Source organism: Crinia signifera, chromosome 5, assembly GCF_055691185.1.
Source record: "Crinia signifera chromosome 5, ASM5569118v1, whole genome shotgun sequence".
In the NCBI taxonomy this organism is placed as follows: Eukaryota; Metazoa; Chordata; class Amphibia; order Anura; family Myobatrachidae; genus Crinia; species Crinia signifera.
The window spans coordinates 175,850,034-175,871,795 of NC_139221.1; the positions used below are offsets into that span (position 1 = coordinate 175,850,034).

Here is a 21,762-nt window from a genome sequence, read left to right on the forward strand (position 1 = left end):
ATACTGGGACTTGGAGTACCACAAGTCCCAGCATGCGGCCCATTAATGGCCATGTTGGGACTCTTAGTTCCTCAACAAAACCAATAGTTAAATAAAAGCACACTGACACATAAAAAAAAATAAAACTTTAATACATACGGAGCCCATACATACTGATACTTACCTATCTTGAGCCCGTAGGTAGCCCTCGGTCCTGGTCTGGTGTCCTGGTCTTGTGTCCTGGGATCCTGGTCTTGAGTTCCGGCGTCCTGGTCTGGCATCCTGGTCCGGGGGTCCTGCATCCTGGTCCGGTGCTGATTTTTTTTGTAAAAGATAGACAAACCATTGGGTTCTGCTGTGGAACTATGAGTCCCAACAAGCCTGCACTGCATACTGGGACTTGGAGAACCACAGGTCCCAGCATGCGGCCCATTAATGGGCTTGCTGGGACTCTTAGTTCCACAGCAGAACCAATAGTATTAGTAATAGTAATATCACACAGGGACAGTGGCAGAGGAGGATGTGGGCACAGGGACAGCGGGGAGAGTGACAGGCAGCGGGGAATGCAGGACAGGTACAGCGGGGACATGGGGACAGTGACAGACGGCTGAAGCACTTACTTTTCAAGAATAGCTTCAGCGGCAGTGGCAGCGGGAGGACGAGGGAAGCCGGGCTCCGGGTATACACCCGCAGCGTGAAGAGAGCCGGGCAAGGTGAGAGCCGGGTGATACACATATACAGGCCGCCTCTCTCGACGGTGCCTGTCTCCCCTGTCTGGTAGTGCAGCACCGTCATCTGCAGCTCGTTCTGCACGGCGGAGAGCCGGGACACCAGCGACTTCGCCCGACGGCCGGCCCGCAGCGCCCTCTTCTTCAACTCCGTCCCCAGCCCGGAGAACTTCGCCTGCAGCAGCCCGTTGTGCTCCCGCAGCGCCCACAGGCAGGAGTGATCACCCAAGCTCTGCTCCCGGCAGGTGAGCGTCAGCCCGCAGGGAGAGGACATGGGATGCAGAAGGGGGCAGCAGTGACAGATGTAGGCGGGCACTGCTTGTCACTGTCCGTCTACATATCGTTCGGTTGGGGGAACTTTCCCCCTACACCAGAACGATTAGCTGGGAAAAATCAAACAGGTTTGATTTTTCCCAGCTAGTTGGAACGACCGTTTTGGGCCGTTGATCAGCGTTTTTGTCCGTGTGGGAGCAAACGGCTGATAATCGTTTGCTCCCACACACTAGAAAGATTATCATTCCAACCAGCCAAAAGTTGGCTGGTTGGAACGATATCTTTCTGATGTGTGGCCAGCATTAGACAGCAAATGATACACTGTTTGCCATGTTTCCAAATTTTTATGCACAGTGGTTACAGCATGAAGCGAATGCATGTGAATATACAAAGGTGCATTGCATTAAACAAGTCCACTGAGTGTCCCAAAATGGCCGGCCTGCCTGCTTTCATCCATCAATTGTTCTAAATTTTTCATTACCCAATGAGCTGAGGTGGAGTCTTAGCCAGTGGTACCATCAGGGAGGTGTGTAAAGCACTTTAGGCTAGACAGCCAATCAGCTGCCAGCTTCCATCTGTCAATCAAATACAGCAGCCAATCAGAAAGCTGCCCATTGATCAGCAGGCCCTTTATGACATCACAGAAAGACTCTCAGAACTATCTGTGCATGTCTAATGGCTGGCTGTCAGTTGGGTGGGTGGGTGGCAGAGGGAGGGGATGTCTGTCTCGTTTCTCCTGAAAATTGCGTTTTTTCTGTGTTTACGGGAAAAGTTGAGATCCGACGCGCAAAAGTGGGGTAACGTAGAAATCACCTTTTAAAGATGCACATTTCTGCCCCCCCAAAAATGGGCATTTCAAATGAGAAATGAGTCCAATGAACAAAATAGGGTGAATAAGTATGTATTTCAGGGGTGAGTTAGCAGGTTATTGGGGAAGTAAGTCCTGATATTTTTGGAGGTTGCAGGGGCCACTACACCATTCAAAATAGGCGGGCTTTAGCATATGCAGTTAGGCCCCGTAGGTTAATTTTAGCTAAAAAGTGCCCCAAACACTCAAACGGGCTTGTATATGGGAAGGGAAAATATGGGAAACATGACTTAGACAGCAAATGATACACTGTATGCCATGTTTCCAAATTTTTATGCACAGTGGTTACAGCATGAAGCGAATGCATGTGAATATACAAAGGTGCATTGCATTAAACAAGTCCAATGAGCGTCCCAAAATGGCCGGCCTGCCTGCTTTCATCCATCAATTGTTCTAAATTTTTCATTACCCAATGAGCTGAGGTGGAGTCTTAGCCAGTGGTACCATCAGGGAGGTGTGTAAAGCACTTTAGGCTAGACAGCCAATCAGCTGCCAGCTTCCATCTGTCAATCAAATACAGCAACCAATCAGAAAGCTGCCCATTGATCAGCAGGCCCTTTATGACATCACAGACAGACCCTCAGAACTATCTGTGCATGTCTAATTGCTGGCTGTCAGTTGGGCGGGTGGGTGGCATAGGGGGGGGGATGTCTGTCTCGTTTCTCCTGAAAATTGCAGTTTTTCGGCGTTTACGGGAAAAGTTGAGGTCCGACGCGCAAAAGTGGGGTATCGTAGAAATCACCTTTTAAAGTGGCTCATTTCCGGCCCCCCAAAAATGGGCATTTCAAATGAGAAATGAGTCCAATGAACAAAATAGGGTGAATAAGTATGTATTTCAGGGGTGATTTAGCAGATTATTGGGGAAGTTAGTCCTGATATTTTTGGAGGTTGCAGGGGCCACTACACCATTTAAAATAGGCAGGTTTTAGCATATGCAGTTAGGCCCTGTAGGATGATTTTAGCTAAAAAGTGCCCCAAACACTCAAATGGGCTTGTATCTGGGAAGGGAAAAAATGGGAAACATGACTTAGACACCAAATGATACACTGTTTGCCATGTTTCCAAATTTTTATGCACAGCGGTTACAGCATGAAGCGAATGCATGTGAATATACAAAGGTGCATTGCATTAAACAAGTCCAATGAGCGTCCCAAAATGGCCGGCCTGCCTGCTTTCATCCATCAATTGTTCTAAATTTTTCATTTCCCAACGAGCTGAGGTGGAGTCTTAGCCAGTGGTACCATCAGGGAGGTGTGTAAAGCACTTTAGGCTAGACTGCCAATCAGCTGCCAGCTTCTATCTGTCAATCAAATACAGCAGCCAATCAGAAAGCTGCCCCTTAATCAGCAGGCCCTTTATGACATCACAGAAAAACCCTCAGAACTATCTGTGCATGTCTAATGGCTGGCTGTCAGTTGGGCGGGTGGGTGGCAGAGGGAGGGGATGTCTGTCTCGTTTCTCCTGAAAATTGCGTTTTTTCTGCGTTTACGGGAAAAGTTGAGGTCCGACGCGCAAAACTGGGGTATCGTAGAAATCACCTTTTAAAGAAGCACATTTCTGGCCCCCCAAAAATGGGCATTTGAAATGAGAAATGAGTCCAATGAACAAAATAGGGTGAATAAGTATGTATTTAAGGGGTGAGTTAGCAGGTTATTGGGGAAGTAAGTCCTGATATTTTTGGAGGTTGCAGGGGCCACTACACCATTCAAAATAGGCAGGCTTTAGCATATGCAGTTAGGCCCCGTAGGTTGATTTTAGCTAAAAAGTGCCCCAAACACTCAAACGGGCTTGTATCTGGGAAGGGAAAATATGGGAAACATGACTTAGACAGCAAATGATACACTGTTTGCCATGTTTCCAAATTTTTATGCACAGTGGTTTCAGCATGAAGCGAATGCATGTGAATATACAAAGGTGCATTGCATTAAACAAGTCCAATGAGCGTCCCAAAATGGCCGGCCTGCCTGCTTTCATCCATCAATTGTTCTAAATTTTTCATTACCCAATGAGCTGAGGTGGAGTCTTAGCCAGTGGTACCATCAGGGAGGTGTGTAAAGCACTTTAGGCTAGACAGCCAATCAGCTGCCAGCTTCCATCTGTCAATCAAATACAGCAGCCAATCAGAAAGCTGCCCATTGATCAGCAGGCCCTTTATGACATCACAAACAGACCCTCAGAACTATCTGTGCATGTCTAATGGCTGGCTGTCAGTTGGGCGGGTGGGTGGCAGAGGGAGGGGATGTCTGTCTCGTTTCTCCTGAAAATTGCGGTTTTTCTGCGTTTACGGGAAAAGTTGAGGTCCGACGCGCAAAAGTGGGGTATCGTAGAAATCACATTTTAAAGACGCACATTTCTGGCCCCCCAAAAATGGGCATTTCAAATGAGAAATGAGTCCAATGAACAAAATAGGGTGAATAAGTATGTATTTCAGGGGTGAGTTAGCAGATTATTGGGGAAGTAAGTCCTGATATTTTTGGAGGTTGCAGGGGCCACTACACCATTTAAAATAGGCAGGTTTTAGCATATGCAGTTAGGCTCTGTAGGATGATTTTAGCTAAAAAGTGCCCCAAACACTCAAATGGGCTTGTATCTGGGAAGGGAAAAAATGGGAAACATGACTTAGACACCAAATGATACACTGTTTGCCATGTTTCCAAATTTTTATGCACAGCGGTTACAGCATGAAGCGAATGCATGTGAATATACAAAGGTGCATTGCATTAAACAAGTCCAATGAGCGTCCCAAAATGGCCGGCCTGCCTGCTTTCATCCATCAATTGTTCTAAATTTTTCATTTCCCAACGAGCTGAGGTGGAGTCTTAGCCAGTGGTACCATCAGGGAGGTGTGTAAAGCACTTTAGGCTAGACTGCCAATCAGCTGCCAGCTTCTATCTGTCAATCAAATACAGCAGCCAATCAGAAAGCTGCCCCTTAATCAGCAGGCCCTTTATGACATCACAGAAAAACCCTCAGAACTATCTGTGCATGTCTAATGGCTGGCTGTCAGTTGGGCGGGTGGGTGGCAGAGGGAGGGGATGTCTGTCTCGTTTCTCCTGAAAATTGCGTTTTTTCTGCGTTTACGGGAAAAGTTGAGGTCCGCCGCGCAAAACTGGGGTATCGTAGAAATCACCTTTTAAAGAAGCACATTTCTGGCCCCCCAAAAATGGGCATTTGAAATGAGAAATGAGTCCAATGAACAAAATAGGGTGAATAAGTATGTATTTAAGGGGTGAGTTAGCAGGTTATTGGGGAAGTAAGTCCTGATATTTTTGGAGGTTGCAGGGGCCACTACACCATTCAAAATAGGCAGGCTTTAGCATATGCAGTTAGGCCCCGTAGGTTGATTTTAGCTAAAATGTGCCCCAAACACTCAAACGGGCTTGTATCTGGGAAGGGAAAATATGGGAAACATGACTTAGACAGCAAATGATACACTGTTTGCCATGTTTCCAAATTTTTATGCACAGTGGTTTCAGCATGAAGCGAATGCATGTGAATATACAAAGGTGCATTGCATTAAACAAGTCCAATGAGCGTCCCAAAATGGCCGGCCTGCCTGCTTTCATCCATCAATTGTTCTAAATTTTTCATTACCCAATGAGCTGAGGTGGAGTCTTAGCCAGTGGTACCATCAGGGAGGTGTGTAAAGCACTTTAGGCTAGACAGCCAATCAGCTGCCAGCTTCCATCTGTCAATCAAATACAGCAGCCAATCAGAAAGCTGCCCATTGATCAGCAGGCCCTTTATGACATCACAAACAGACCCTCAGAACTATCTGTGCATGTCTAATGGCTGGCTGTCAGTTGGGCGGGTGGGTGGCAGAGGGAGGGGATGTCTGTCTCGTTTCTCCTGAAAATTGCGGTTTTTCTGCGTTTACGGGAAAAGTTGAGGTCCGACGCGCAAAAGTGGGGTATCGTAGAAATCACATTTTAAAGACGCACATTTCTGGCCCCCCAAAAATGGGCATTTCAAATGAGAAATGAGTCCAATGAACAAAATAGGGTGAATAAGTATGTATTTCAGGGGTGAGTTAGCAGATTATTGGGGAAGTAAGTCCTGATATTTTTGGAGGTTGCAGGGGCCACTACACCATTCAAAAAAGGCAGGTTTTAGCATATGCAGTTAGGCCCCGTAGGATGATTTTAGCTAAAAAGTGCCCCAAACACTCAAACGGGCTTGTATCTGGGAAGGGAAAATATGGGAAACATGACTTAGACACCAAATGATACACTATATGCCATGTTTCCAAATTTTTATGCACAGTGGTTACAGCATGAAGCGAATGCATGTGAATATACAAAGGTGCATTGCATTAAACAAGTCCACTGAGTGTCCCAAAATGGCCGGCCTGCCTGCTTTCATCCATCAATTGTTCTAAATTTTTCATTACCCAATGAGCTGAGGTGGAGTCTTAGCCAGTGGTACCATCAGGGAGGTGTGTAAAGCACTTTAGGCTAGACAGCCAATCAGCTGCCAGCTTCCATCTGTCACTCAAATACAGCAGCCAATCAGAAAGCTGCCCATTGATCAGCAGGCCCTTTATGACATCACAAACAGACCCTAAGAACTATCTGTGCATGTCTAATGGCTGGCTGTCAGTTGGGCGGGTGGGTGGCAGAGGGAGGGGATGTCTGTCTCGTTTCTCCTGAAAATTGCGCTTTTTCTGCGTTTACGGGAAAAGTTGAGGTCCGACGCGCAAAAGTGGGGTATCGTAGAAATCACATTTTAAAGACGCACATTTCTGGCCCCCCAAAAATGGGCATTTCAAATGAGAAATGAGTCCAATGAACAAAATAGGGTGAATAAGTATGTATTTCAGGGGTGAGTTAGCAGATTATTGGGGAAGTAAGTCCTGATATTTTTGGAGGTTGCAGGGGCCACTACACCATTCAAAATAGGCAGGTTTTAGCATATGCAGTTAGGCCCCGTAGGATGATTTTAGCTAAAAACTGCCCCAAACACTCAAACGGGCTTGTATCTGGGAAGGGAAAATATGGGAAACATGACTTAGACAGAAAATGATACACTGTATGCCATGTTTCCAAATTTTTATGCACAGTGGTTACAGCACGAAGCGAATGCATGTGAATATACAAAGGTGCATTGCATTAAACAAGTCCAATGAGTGTCCCAAAATGGCCGGCCTGCCTGCTTTCATCCATCAATTGTTCTAAATTTTTCATTACCCAATGAGCTGAGGTGGAGTCTTAGCCAGTGGTACCATCAGGGAGGTGTGTAAAGCACTTTAGGCTAGACAGCCAATCAGCTGCCAGCTTCCATCTGTCAATCAAATACAGCAGCCAATCAGAAAGCTGCCCATTGATCAGCAGGCCCTTTATGACATCACATAAAGACCCTCAGAACTATCTGTGCATGTCTAATGGCTGGCTGTCAGTTGGGCGGGTGGGTGGCAGAGGGAGGGGATGTCTGTCTTGTTTCTCCTGAAAATTGCGCTTTTTCTGCGTTTACGGGAAAAGTTGAGGTCCGACGCGCAAAAGTGGGGTATCGTAGAAATCACATTTTAAAGACGCACATTTCTGGCCCCCCAAAAATGGGCATTTCAAATGAGAAATGAGTCCAATGAACAAAATAGGGTGAATAAGTATGTATTTCAGGGGTGAGTTAGCAGGTTATTGGGGAAGTAAGTCCTGATATTTTTGGAGGTTGCAGGGGCCACTACACCATTCAAAATAGGCAGGCTTTAGCATATGCAGTTAGGCCTCGTAGGATGATTTTAGCTAAAAAGTGCCCCAAACACTCAAACGGGCTTGTATCTGGGAAGGGAAAATATGGGAAACATGACTTATGCTGGCCACACATCAGACCAACTTCCGACCAACTTTTTTAAAACCCTTGAAACCTCCAACCATCCAACTTGACAGTCCAACTAAAACCATTCCCCACACATCTAACCAACTTTTCTTCCAACCAGCAAACTTCTTTTTTTTTTTTTAAGTCCAGCCAACTTCTGTCCAACCTCTGATGTCATAGAAGTGGGCAGGCAGTGTCTGCCTGTTTTGAAGATTTTTTTTTTTTTAAGTGTCTTTATTTCAGTGAACTTTTGCTTTTCTTCTTGCAGGCTTCAGTGTAAAAATAGAAAAATAAATGATAAAAAGAGCCGGGCTGGTATTAAAAAATCATAGATTAAACCATTGGGTTTTGTTGTGCAACTATGAGTCCCAGCAAGCCTGGAACACATACTGGGACTTGGAGTACCACAAGTCCCAGCATGCGGCCCATTAATGGCCATGTTGGGACTCTTAGTTCCACAACAAAACCAATAGTTAAATAAAAGCACACTGACACATAAAAAAAAATAAAACTTTAATGCATACGGAGCCCATACATACTGATACTTACCTATCTTGAGCCCGTAGGTAGCCCTCGGTCCTGGTCTGGTGTCCTGGTCTTGTGTCCTGGGATCCTGGTCTTGAGTTCCGGCGTCCTGGTCTGGCATCCTGGTCTGGGGGTCCTGCATCCTGGTCCGGTGCTGATTTTTTTTGTAAAAGATAGACAAACCATTGGGTTCTGCTGTGGAACTATGAGTCCCAACAAGCCTGCACTGCATACTGGGACTTGGAGAACCACAGGTCCCAGCATGCGGCCCATTAATGGGCTTGCTGGGACTCTTAGTTCCACAGCAGAACCAATAGTATTAGTAATAGTAATATCACACAGGGACAGTGGCAGAGGAGGATGTGGGCACAGGGACAGCGGGGAGAGTGACAGGCAGCGGGGAATGCAGGACAGGTACAGCGGGGACATGGGGACAGTGACAGACGGCTGAAGCACTTACTTTTCAAGAATAGCTTCAGCGGCAGTGGCAGCGGGAGGACGAGGGAAGCCGGGCTCCGGGTATACACCCGCAGCGTGAAGAGAGCCGGGCAAGGTGAGAGCCGGGTGATACACATATACAGGCCGCCTCTCTCGACGGTGCCTGTCTCCCCTGTCTGGTAGTGCAGCACCGTCATCTGCAGCTCGTTCTGCACGGCGGAGAGCCGGGACACCAGCGACTTCGCCCGACGGCCGGCCCGCAGCGCCCTCTTCTTCAACTCCGTCCCCAGCCCGGAGAACTTCGCCTGCAGCAGCCCGTTGTGCTCCCGCAGCGCCCACAGGCAGGAGTGATCACCCAAGCTCTGCTCCCGGCAGGTGAGCGTCAGCCCGCAGGGAGAGGACATGGGATGCTGAAGGGGGCAGCAGTGACAGATGTAGGCGGGCACTGCTTGTCACTGTCCGTCTACATATCGTTCGGTTGGGGGAACTTTCCCCCTACACCAGAACGATTAGCTGGGAAAAATCAAACAGGTTTGATTTTTCCCAGCTAGTTGGAACGACCGTTTTGGGCCGTTGATCAGCGTTTTTGTCCGTGTGGGAGCAAACGGCTGATAATCGTTTGCTCCCACACACTAGAAAGATTATCATTCCAACCAGCCAAAAGTTGGCTGGTTGGAACGATATCTTTCTGATGTGTGGCCAGCATTAGACAGCAAATGATACACTGTTTGCCATGTTTCCAAATTTTTTATGCACAGTGGTTACAGCATGAAGCGAATGCATGTGAATATACAAAGGTGCATTGCATTAAACAAGTCCACTGAGTGTCCCAAAATGGCCGGCCTGCCTGCTTTCATCCATCAATTGTTCTAAATTTTTCATTACCCAATGAGCTGAGGTGGAGTCTTAGCCAGTGGTACCATCAGGGAGGTGTGTAAAGCACTTTAGGCTAGACAGCCAATCAGCTGCCAGCTTCCATCTGTCAATCAAATACAGCAGCCAATCAGAAAGCTGCCCATTGATCAGCAGGCCCTTTATGACATCACAGAAAGACTCTCAGAACTATCTGTGCATGTCTAATGGCTGGCTGTCAGTTGGGTGGGTGGGTGGCAGAGGGAGGGGATGTCTGTCTCGTTTCTCCTGAAAATTGCGTTTTTTCTGCGTTTACGGGAAAAGTTGAGATCCGACGCGCAAAAGTGGGGTAACGTAGAAATCACCTTTTAAAGATGCACATTTCTGCCCCCCCAAAAATGGGCATTTCAAATGAGAAATGAGTCCAATGAACAAAATAGGGTGAATAAGTATGTATTTCAGGGGTGAGTTAGCAGGTTATTGGGGAAGTAAGTCCTGATATTTTTGGAGGTTGCAGGGGCCACTACACCATTCAAAATAGGCGGGCTTTAGCATATGCAGTTAGGCCCCGTAGGTTAATTTTAGCTAAAAAGTGCCCCAAACACTCAAACGGGCTTGTATATGGGAAGGGAAAATATGGGAAACATGACTTAGACAGCAAATGATACACTGTATGCCATGTTTCCAAATTTTTATGCACAGTGGTTACAGCATGAAGCGAATGCATGTGAATATACAAAGGTGCATTGCATTAAACAAGTCCAATGAGCGTCCCAAAATGGCCGGCCTGCCTGCTTTCATCCATCAATTGTTCTAAATTTTTCATTACCCAATGAGCTGAGGTGGAGTCTTAGCCAGTGGTACCATCAGGGAGGTGTGTAAAGCACTTTAGGCTAGACAGCCAATCAGCTGCCAGCTTCCATCTGTCAATCATATACAGCAACCAATCAGAAAGCTGCCCATTGATCAGCAGGCCCTTTATGACATCACAGACAGACCCTCAGAACTATCTGTGCATGTCTAATTGCTGGCTGTCAGTTGGGCGGGTGGGTGGCATAGGGGGTGGGGATGTCTGTCTCGTTTCTCCTGAAAATTGCAGTTTTTCGGCGTTTACGGGAAAAGTTGAGGTCCGACGCGCAAAAGTGGGGTATCGTAGAAATCACCTTTTAAAGTGGCTCATTTCCGGCCCCCCAAAAATGGGCATTTCAAATGAGAAATGAGTCCAATGAACAAAATAGGGTGAATAAGTATGTATTTCAGGGGTGATTTAGCAGATTATTGGGGAAGTTAGTCCTGATATTTTTGGAGGTTGCAGGGGCCACTACACCATTTAAAATAGGCAGGTTTTAGCATATGCAGTTAGGCCCTGTAGGATGATTTTAGCTAAAAAGTGCCCCAAACACTCAAATGGGCTTGTATCTGGGAAGGGAAAAAATGGGAAACATGACTTAGACACCAAATGATACACTGTTTGCCATGTTTCCAAATTTTTATGCACAGCGGTTACAGCATGAAGCGAATGCATGTGAATATACAAAGGTGCATTGCATTAAACAAGTCCAATGAGCGTCCCAAAATGGCCGGCCTGCCTGCTTTCATCCATCAATTGTTCTAAATTTTTCATTTCCCAACGAGCTGAGGTGGAGTCTTAGCCAGTGGTACCATCAGGGAGGTGTGTAAAGCACTTTAGGCTAGACTGCCAATCAGCTGCCAGCTTCTATCTGTCAATCAAATACAGCAGCCAATCAGAAAGCTGCCCCTTAATCAGCAGGCCCTTTATGACATCACAGAAAAACCCTCAGAACTATCTGTGCATGTCTAATGGCTGGCTGTCAGTTGGGCGGGTGGGTGGCAGAGGGAGGGGATGTCTGTCTCGTTTCTCCTGAAAATTGCGTTTTTTCTGCGTTTACGGGAAAAGTTGAGGTCCGACGCGCAAAACTGGGGTATCGTAGAAATCACCTTTTAAAGAAGCACATTTCTGGCCCCCCAAAAATGGGCATTTGAAATGAGAAATGAGTCCAATGAACAAAATAGGGTGAATAAGTATGTATTTAAGGGGTGAGTTAGCAGGTTATTGGGGAAGTAAGTCCTGATATTTTTGGAGGTTGCAGGGGCCACTACACCATTCAAAATAGGCAGGCTTTAGCATATGCAGTTAGGCCCCGTAGGTTGATTTTAGCTAAAAAGTGCCCCAAACACTCAAACGGGCTTGTATCTGGGAAGGGAAAATATGGGAAACATGACTTAGACAGCAAATGATACACTGTTTGCCATGTTTCCAAATTTTTATGCACAGTGGTTTCAGCATGAAGCGAATGCATGTGAATATACAAAGGTGCATTGCATTAAACAAGTCCAATGAGCGTCCCAAAATGGCCGGCCTGCCTGCTTTCATCCATCAATTGTTCTAAATTTTTCATTACCCAATGAGCTGAGGTGGAGTCTTAGCCAGTGGTACAGTCAGGGAGGTGTGTAAAGCACTTTAGGCTAGACAGCCAATCAGCTGCCAGCTTCCATCTGTCAATCAAATACAGCAACCAATCAGAAAGCTGCCCATTGATCAGCAGGCCCTTTATGACATCACAGACAGACCCTCAGAACTATCTGTGCATGTCTAATTGCTGGCTGTCAGTTGGGCGGGTGGGTGGCATAGGGGGGGGGATGTCTGTCTCGTTTCTCCTGAAAATTGCAGTTTTTCGGCGTTTACGGGAAAAGTTGAGGTCCGACGCGCAAAAGTGGGGTATCGTAGAAATCACCTTTTAAAGTGGCTCATTTCCGGCCCCCCCAAAAATGGGCATTTCAAATGAGAAATGAGTCCAATGAACAAAATAGGGTGTATGTATTTCAGGGGTGATTTAGCAGATTATTGGGGAAGTTAGTCCTGATATTTTTGGAGGTTGCAGGGGCCACTACACCATTTAAAATAGGCAGGTTTTAGCATATGCAGTTAGGCCCTGTAGGATGATTTTAGCTAAAAAGTGCCCCAAACACTCAAATTGGCTTGTATCTGGGAAGGGAAAAAATGGGAAACATGACTTAGACACCAAATGATACACTGTTTGCCATGTTTCCAAATTTTTATGCACAGCGGTTACAGCATGAAGCGAATGCATGTGAATATACAAAGGTGCATTGCATTAAACAAGTCCAATGAGCGTCCCAAAATGGCCGGCCTGCCTGCTTTCATCCATCAATTGTTCTAAATTTTTCATTTCCCAACGAGCTGAGGTGGAGTCTTAGCCAGTGGTACCATCAGGGAGGTGTGTAAAGCACTTTAGGCTAGACTGCCAATCAGCTGCCAGCTTCTATCTGTCAATCAAATACAGCAGCCAATCAGAAAGCTGCCCCTTAATCAGCAGGCCCTTTATGACATCACAGAAAAACCCTCAGAACTATCTGTGCATGTCTAATGGCTGGCTGTCAGTTGGGCGGGTGGGTGGCAGAGGGAGGGGATGTCTGTCTCGTTTCTCCTGAAAATTGCGTTTTTTCTGCGTTTACGGGAAAAGTTGAGGTCCGACGCGCAAAACTGGGGTATCGTAGAAATCACCTTTTAAAGAAGCACATTTCTGGCCCCCCAAAAATGGGCATTTGAAATGAGAAATGAGTCCAATGAACAAAATAGGGTGAATAAGTATGTATTTAAGGGGTGAGTTAGCAGGTTATTGGGGAAGTAAGTCCTGATATTTTTGGAGGTTGCAGGGGCCACTACACCATTCAAAATAGGCAGGCTTTAGCATATGCAGTTAGGCCCCGTAGGTTGATTTTAGCTAAAAAGTGCCCCAAACACTCAAACGGGCTTGTATCTGGGAAGGGAAAATATGGGAAACATGACTTAGACAGCAAATGATACACTGTTTGCCATGTTTCCAAATTTTTATGCACAGTGGTTTCAGCATGAAGCGAATGCATGTGAATATACAAAGGTGCATTGCATTAAACAAGTCCAATGAGCGTCCCAAAATGGCCGGCCTGCCTGCTTTCATCCATCAATTGTTCTAAATTTTTCATTACCCAATGAGCTGAGGTGGAGTCTTAGCCAGTGGTACCATCAGGGAGGTGTGTAAAGCACTTTAGGCTAGACAGCCAATCAGCTGCCAGCTTCCATCTGTCAATCAAATACAGCAGCCAATCAGAAAGCTGCCCATTGATCAGCAGGCCCTTTATGACATCACAAACAGACCCTCAGAACTATCTGTGCATGTCTAATGGCTGGCTGTCAGTTGGGCGGGTGGGTGGCAGAGGGAGGGGATGTCTGTCTCGTTTCTCCTGAAAATTGCGGTTTTTCTGCGTTTACGGGAAAAGTTGAGGTCCGACGCGCAAAAGTGGGGTATCGTAGAAATCACATTTTAAAGACGCACATTTCTGGCCCCCCAAAAATGGGCATTTCAAATGAGAAATGAGTCCAATGAACAAAATAGGGTGAATAAGTATGTATTTCAGGGGTGAGTTAGCAGATTATTGGGGAAGTAAGTCCTGATATTTTTGGAGGTTGCAGGGGCCACTACACCATTTAAAATAGGCAGGTTTTAGCATATGCAGTTAGGCCCTGTAGGATGATTTTAGCTAAAAAGTGCCCCAAACACTCAAATGGGCTTGTATCTGGGAAGGGAAAAAATGGGAAACATGACTTAGACACCAAATGATACACTGATTGCCATGTTTCCAAATTTTTATGCACAGCGGTTACAGCATGAAGCGAATGCATGTGAATATACAAAGGTGCATTGCATTAAACAAGTCCAATGAGCGTCCCAAAATGGCCGGCCTGCCTGCTTTCATCCATCAATTGTTCTAAATTTTTCATTTCCCAACGAGCTGAGGTGGAGTCTTAGCCAGTGGTACCATCAGGGAGGTGTGTAAAGCACTTTAGGCTAGACTGCCAATCAGCTGCCAGCTTCTATCTGTCAATCAAATACAGCAGCCAATCAGAAAGCTGCCCCTTAATCAGCAGGCCCTTTATGACATCACAGAAAAACCCTCAGAACTATCTGTGCATGTCTAATGGCTGGCTGTCAGTTGGGCGGGTGGGTGGCAGAGGGAGGGGATGTCTGTCTCGTTTCTCCTGAAAATTGCGTTTTTTCTGCGTTTACGGGAAAAGTTGAGGTCCGACGCGCAAAACTGGGGTATCGTAGAAATCACCTTTTAAAGAAGCACATTTCTGGCCCCCCAAAAATGGGCATTTGAAATGAGAAATGAGTCCAATGAACAAAATAGGGTGAATAAGTATGTATTTAAGGGGTGAGTTAGCAGGTTATTGGGGAAGTAAGTCCTGATATTTTTGGAGGTTGCAGGGGCCACTACACCATTCAAAATAGGCAGGCTTTAGCATATGCAGTTAGGCCCCGTAGGTTGATTTTAGCTAAAATGTGCCCCAAACACTCAAACGGGCTTTTATCTGGGAAGGGAAAATATGGGAAACATGACTTAGACAGCAAATGATACACTGTTTGCCATGTTTCCAAATTTGTATGCACAGTGGTTTCAGCATGAAGCGAATGCATGTGAATATACAAAGGTGCATTGCATTAAACAAGTCCAATGAGCGTCCCAAAATGGCCGGCCTGCCTGCTTTCATCCATCAATTGTTCTAAATTTTTCATTACCCAATGAGCTGAGGTGGAGTCTTAGCCAGTGGTACCATCAGGGAGGTGTGTAAAGCACTTTAGGCTAGACAGCCAATCAGCTGCCAGCTTCCATCTGTCAATCAAATACAGCAGCCAATCAGAAAGCTGCCCATTGATCAGCAGGCCCTTTATGACATCACAAACAGACCCTCAGAACTATCTGTGCATGTCTAATGGCTGGCTGTCAGTTGGGCGGGTGGGTGGCAGAGGGAGGGGATGTCTGTCTCGTTTCTCCTGAAAATTGCGGTTTTTCTGCGTTTACGGGAAAAGTTGAGGTCCGACGCGCAAAAGTGGGGTATCGTAGAAATCACATTTTAAAGACGCACATTTCTGGCCCCCCAAAAATGGGCATTTCAAATGAGAAATGAGTCCAATGAACAAAATAGGGTGAATAAGTATGTATTTCAGGGGTGAGTTAGCAGATTATTGGGGAAGTAAGTCCTGATATTTTTGGAGGTTGCAGGGGCCACTACACCATTCAAAAAAGGCAGGTTTTAGCATGTGCAGTTAGGCCCCGTAGGATGATTTTAGCTAAAAAGTGCCCCAAACACTCAAACGGGCTTGTATCTGGTAAGGGAAAATATGGGAAACATGACTTAGACACCAAATGATACACTATATGCCATGTTTCCAAATTTTTATGCACAGTGGTTACAGCATGAAGCGAATGCATGTGAATATACAAAGGTGCATTGCATTAAACAAGTCCACTGAGTGTCCCAAAATGGCCGGCCTGCCTGCTTTCATCCATCAATTGTTCTAAATTTTTCATTACCCAATGAGCTGAGGTGGAGTCTTAGCCAGTGGTACCATCAGGGAGGTGTGTAAAGCACTTTAGGCTAGACAGCCAATCAGCTGCCAGCTTCCATCTGTCACTCAAATACAGCAGCCAATCAGAAAGCTGCCCATTGATCAGCAGGCCCTTTATGACATCACAAACAGACCCTAAGAACTATCTGTGCATGTCTAATGGCTGGCTGTCAGTTGGGCGGGTGGGTGGCAGAGGGAGGGGATGTCTGTCTCGTTTCTCCTGAAAATTGCGCTTTTTCTGCGTTTACGGGAAAAGTTGAGGTCCGACGCGCAAAAGTGGGGTATCGTAGAAATCACATTTTAAAGACGCACATTTCTGGCCCCCCAAAAATGGGCATTTCAAATGAGAAATGAGTCCAATGAACAAAATAGGGTGAATAAGTATGTATTTCAGGGGTGAGTTAGCAGATTATTGGGGAAGTAAGTCCTGATATTTTTGGAGGTTGCAGGGGCCACTACACCATTCAAAATAGGCAGGTTTTAGCATATGCAGTTAGGCCCCGTAGGATGATTTTAGCTAAAAACTGCCCCAAACACTCAAACGGGCTTGTATCTGGGAAGGGAAAATATGGGAAACATGACTTAGACAGAAAATGATACACTGTATGCCATGTTTCCAAATTTTTATGCACAGTGGTTACAGCACGAAGCGAATGCATGTAAATATACAAAGGTGCATTGCATTAAACAAGTCCAATGAGTGTCCCAAAATGGCCGGCCTGCCTGCTTTCATCCATCAATTGTTCTAAATTTTTCATTACCCAATGAGCTGAGGTGGAGTCTTAGCCAGTGGTACCATCAGGGAGGTGTGTAAAGCACTTTAGGCTAGACAGCCAATCAGCTGCCAGCTTCCATCTGTCAATCAAATACAGCAGCCAATCAGAAAGCTGCCCATTGATCAGCAGGCCCTTTATGACATCACATAAAGACCCTCAGAACTATCTGTGCATGTCTAATGGCTGGCTGTCAGTTGGGCGGGTGGGTGGCAGAGGGAGGGGATGTCTGTCTCGTTTCTCCTGAAAATTGCGCTTTTTCTGCGTTTACGGGAAAAGTTGAGGTCCGACGCGCAAAAGTGGGGTATCGTAGAAATCACCTTTTAAAGACGCACATTTCTGGCCCCCCAAAAATGGGCATTTCAAATAAGAAATGAGTCCAATGTACAAAATAGGGTGAATAAGTATGTATTTCAGGGGTGAGTTAGCAGGTTATTGGGGAAGTAAGTCCTGATATTTTTTGGAGGTTGCAGGGGCCACTACACCATTCAAAATAGGCAGGTTTTAGCATATGCAGTTAGGCCCCGTAGGATGATTTTAGCTAAAAAGTGCCCCAAACACTCAAACGGGCTTGCATCTGGGAAGGGAAAATATGGGAAACATGACTTAGACACCAAAAGATACACTAAATGCCATGTTTCCAAATTTTTATGCACAGTGGTTACAGCATGAAGCGAATGCATGTGAATATACAAAGGTGCATTGCATTAAACAAGTCCACTGAGTGTCCCAAAATTGCCGGCCTGCCTGCTTTCATCCATTAATTGTTCTAAATTTTTCATTACCCAATGAGCTGAGGTGGAGTCTTAGCCACTGGTACCATCAGGGAGGTGTGTAAAGCACTTTAGGCTAGACAGCCAATCAGCTGCCAGCTTCCATCTGTCAATCAAATACAGCAGCCAATCAGAAAGCTGCCCATTGATCAGCAGGCCCTTTATGACATCACAAACAGACCCTCAGAACTATCTGTGCATGTCTAATGGCTGGCTGTCAGTTGGGCGGGTGGGTGGCAGAGGGAGGGGATGTCTGTCTCGTTTCTCCTGAAAATTGCGGTTTTTCTGCGTTTACGGGAAAAGTTGAGGTCCGACGTGCATAAGTGGGGTATCGTAGAAATCACATTTTAAAGACGCGCATTTCTGGCCCCCCAATAATGGGCATTTCAAATGAGAAATGAGTCCAATGAACAAAATAGGGTGAATAAGTATGTATTTCAGGGGTGAGTTAGCAGATTATTGGGGAAGTAAGTCCTGATATTTTTGGAGGTTGCAGGGGCCACTACACCATTCAAAAAAGGCAGGTTTTAGCATATGCAGTTAGGCCCCGTAGGATGATTTTAGCTAAAAACTGCCCCAAACACTCAAACGGGCTTGTATCTGGGAAGGGAAAATATGGGAAACATGACTTAGACAGAAAATGATACACTGTATGCCATGTTTCCAAATTTTTATGCACAGTGGTTACAGCACGAAGCGAATGCATGTGAATATACAAAGGTGCATTGCATTAAACAAGTCCAATGAGTGTCCCAAAATGGCCGGCCTGCCTGCTTTCATCCATCAATTGTTCTAAATTTTTCATTACCCAATGAGCTGAGGTGGAGTCTTAGCCAGTGGTACCATCAGGGAGGTGTGTAAAGCACTTTAGGCTAGACAGCCAATCAGCTGCCAGCTTCCATCTGTCAATCAAATACAGCAGCCAATCAGAAAGCTGCCCATTGATCAGCAGGCCCTTTATGACATCACATAAAGACCCTCAGAACTATCTGTGCATGTCTAATGGCTGGCTGTCAGTTGGGCGGGTGGGTGGCAGAGGGAGGGGATGTCTGTCTCGTTTCTCCTGAAAATTGCGCTTTTTCTGCGTTTACGGGAAAAGTTGAGGTCCGACGCGCAAAAGTGGGGTATCGTAGAAATCACATTTTAAAGACGCACATTTCTGGCCCCCCAAAAATGGGCATTTCAAATGAGAAATGAGTCCAATGAACAAAATAGGGTGAATAAGTATGTATTTCAGGGGTGAGTTAGCAGATTATTGGGGAAGTAAGTCCTGATATTTTTGGAGGTTGCAGGGGCCACTACACCATTCAAAAAAGGCAGGTTTTAGCATATGCAGTTAGGCCCCGTAGGATGATTTTAGCTAAAAAGTGCCCCAAACACTCAAACGGGCTTGTATCTGGGAAGGGAAAATATGGGAAACATGACTTAGACACCAAATGATACACTGTATGCCATGTTTCCAAATTTTTATGCACAGTGGTTACAGCATGAAGCGAATGCATGTGAATATACAAAGGTGCATTGCATTAAACAAGTCCACTGAGTGTCCCAAAATGGCCGGCCTGCCTGCTTTCATCCATCAATTGTTCTAAATTTTTCATTACCCAATGAGCTGAGGTGGAGTCTTAGCCAGTGGTACCATCAGGGAGGTGTGTAAAGCACTTTAGGCTAGACAGCCAATCAGCTGCCAGCTTCCATCTGTCACTCAAATACAGCAGCCAATCAGAAAGCTGCCCATTGATCAGCAGGCCCTTTATGACATCACAAACAGACCCTAAGAACTATCTGTGCATGTCTAATGGCTGGCTGTCAGTTGGGCGGGTGGGTGGCAGAGGGAGGGGATGTCTGTCTCGTTTCTCCTGAAAATTGCGCTTTTTCTGCGTTTACGGGAAAAGTTGAGGTCCGACGCGCAAAAGTGGGGTATCGTAGAAATCACATTTTAAAGACGCACATTTCTGGCCCCCCAAAAATGGGCATTTCAAATGAGAAATGAGTCCAATGAACAAAATAGGGTGAATAAGTATGTATTTCAGGGGTGAGTTAGCAGATTATTGGGGAAGTAAGTCCTGATATTTTTGGAGGTTGCAGGGGCCACTACACCATTCAAAATAGGCAGGTTTTAGCATATGCAGTTAGGCCCCGTAGGATGATTTTAGCTAAAAACTGCCCCAAACACTCAAACGGGCTTGTATCTGGGAAGGGAAAATATGGGAAACATGACTTAGACAGAAAATGATACACTGTATGCCATGTTTCCAAATTTTTATGCACAGTGGTTACAGCACGAAGCGAATGCATGTGAATATACAAAGGTGCATTGCATTAAACAAGTCCAATGAGTGTCCCAAAATGGCCGGCCTGCCTGCTTTCATCCATCAATTGTTCTAAATTTTTCATTACCCAATGAGCTGAGGTGGAGTCTTAGCCAGTGGTACCATCAGGGAGGTGTGTAAAGCACTTTAGGCTAGACAGCCAATCAGCTGCCAGCTTCCATCTGTCAATCAAATACAGCAGCCAATCAGAAAGCTGCCCATTGATCAGCAGGCCCTTTATGACATCACATAAAGACCCTCAGAACTATCTGTGCATGTCTAATGGCTGGCTGTCAGTTGGGCGGGTGGGTGGCAGAGGGAGGGGATGTCTGTCTCGTTTCTCCTGAAAATTGCGCTTTTTCTGCGTTTACGGGAAAAGTTGAGGTCCGACGCGCAAAAGTCGGGTATCGTAGAAATCACCTTTTAAAGACGCACATTTCTGGCCCCCCAAAAATGGGCATTTCAAATAAGAAATGAGTCCAATGTACAAAATAGGGTGAATAAGTATGTATTTCAGGGGTGAGTTAGCAGGTTATTGGGGAAGTAAGTCCTGATATTTTTTGGAGGTTGCAGGGGCCACTACACCATTCAAAATAGGCAGGTTTTAGCATATGCAGTTAGGCCCCGTAGGATGATTTTAGCTAAAAAGTGCCCCAAACACTCAAACGGGCTTGCATCTGGGAAGGGAAAATATGGGAAACATGACTTAGACACCAAAAGATACACTAAATGCCATGTTTCCAAATTTTTATGCACAGTGGTTACAGCATGAAGCGAATGCATGTGAATATACAAAGGTGCATTGCATTAAACAAGTCCACTGAGTGTCCCAAAATTGCCGGCCTGCCTGCTTTCATCCATCAATTGTTCTAAATTTTTCATTACCCAATGAGCTGAGGTGGAGTCTTAGCCACTGGTACCATCAGGGAGGTGTGTAAAGCACTTTAGGCTAGACAGCCAATCAGCTGCCAGCTTCCATCTGTCAATCAAATACAGCAGCCAATCAGAAAGCTGCCCATTGATCAGCAGGCCCTTTATGACATCACAAACAGACCCTCAGAACTATCTGTGCATGTCTAATGGCTGGCTGTCAGTTGGGCGGGTGGGTGGCAGAGGGAGGGGATGTCTGTCTCGTTTCTCCTGAAAATTGCGGTTTTTCTGCGTTTACGGGAAAAGTTGAGGTCCGACGTGCATAAGTGGGGTATCGTAGAAATCACCTTTTAAAGTGGCTCATTTCCGGCCCCCCAAAAATGGGCATTTCAAATGAGAAATGAGTCCAATGAACAAAATAGGGTGAATAAGTATGTATTTCAGGGGTGATTTAGCAGATTATTGGGGAAGTTAGTCCTGATATTTTTGGAGGTTGCAGGGGCCACTACACCATTTAAAATAGGCAGGTTTTAGCATATGCAGTTAGGCCCTGTAGGATGATTTTAGCTAAAAAGTGCCCCAAACACTCAAATGGGCTTGTATCTGGGAAGGGAAAAAATGGGAAACATGACTTAGACACCAAATGATACACTGTTTGCCATGTTTCCAAATTTTTATGCACAGCGGTTACAGCATGAAGCGAATGCATGTGAATATACAAAGGTGCATTGCATTAAACAAGTCCAATGAGCGTCCCAAAATGGCCGGCCTGCCTGCTTTCATCCATCAATTGTTCTAAATTTTTCATTTCCCAACGAGCTGATGTGGAGTCTTAGCCAGTGGTACCATCAGGGAGGTGTGTAAAGCACTTTAGGCTAGACTGCCAATCAGCTGCCAGCTTCTATCTGTCAATCAAATACAGCAGCCAATCAGAAAGCTGCCCCTTAATCAGCAGGCCCTTTATGACATCACAGAAAAACCCTCAGAACTATCTGTGCATGTCTAATGGCTGGCTGTCAGTTGGGCGGGTGGGTGGCAGAGGGAGGGGATGTCGGTCTCGTTTCTCCTGAAAATTGCGTTTTTTCTGCGTTTACGGGAAAAGTTGAGGTCCGACGCGCAAAACTGG

At 45.8% G+C, this 21,762-nt stretch overlaps 1 protein-coding gene across 1 annotated transcript in view; it reads left to right on the forward strand.

Annotated features, from left to right (window-relative positions):
• Positions 1-928, forward strand: part of LOC146005763 (zinc finger BED domain-containing protein 5-like) — a 61,155-nt gene extending 60,227 nt beyond the window's left edge. The window contains exon 3 of the mRNA XM_083145190.1: positions 766-928. Within this exon, the coding sequence (XP_083001316.1) occupies positions 766-928 (163 nt within the window). The remainder of the gene's footprint in view (positions 1-765) is intronic.
• The last annotated feature ends 20,834 nt before the right edge of the window (positions 929-21,762 follow it).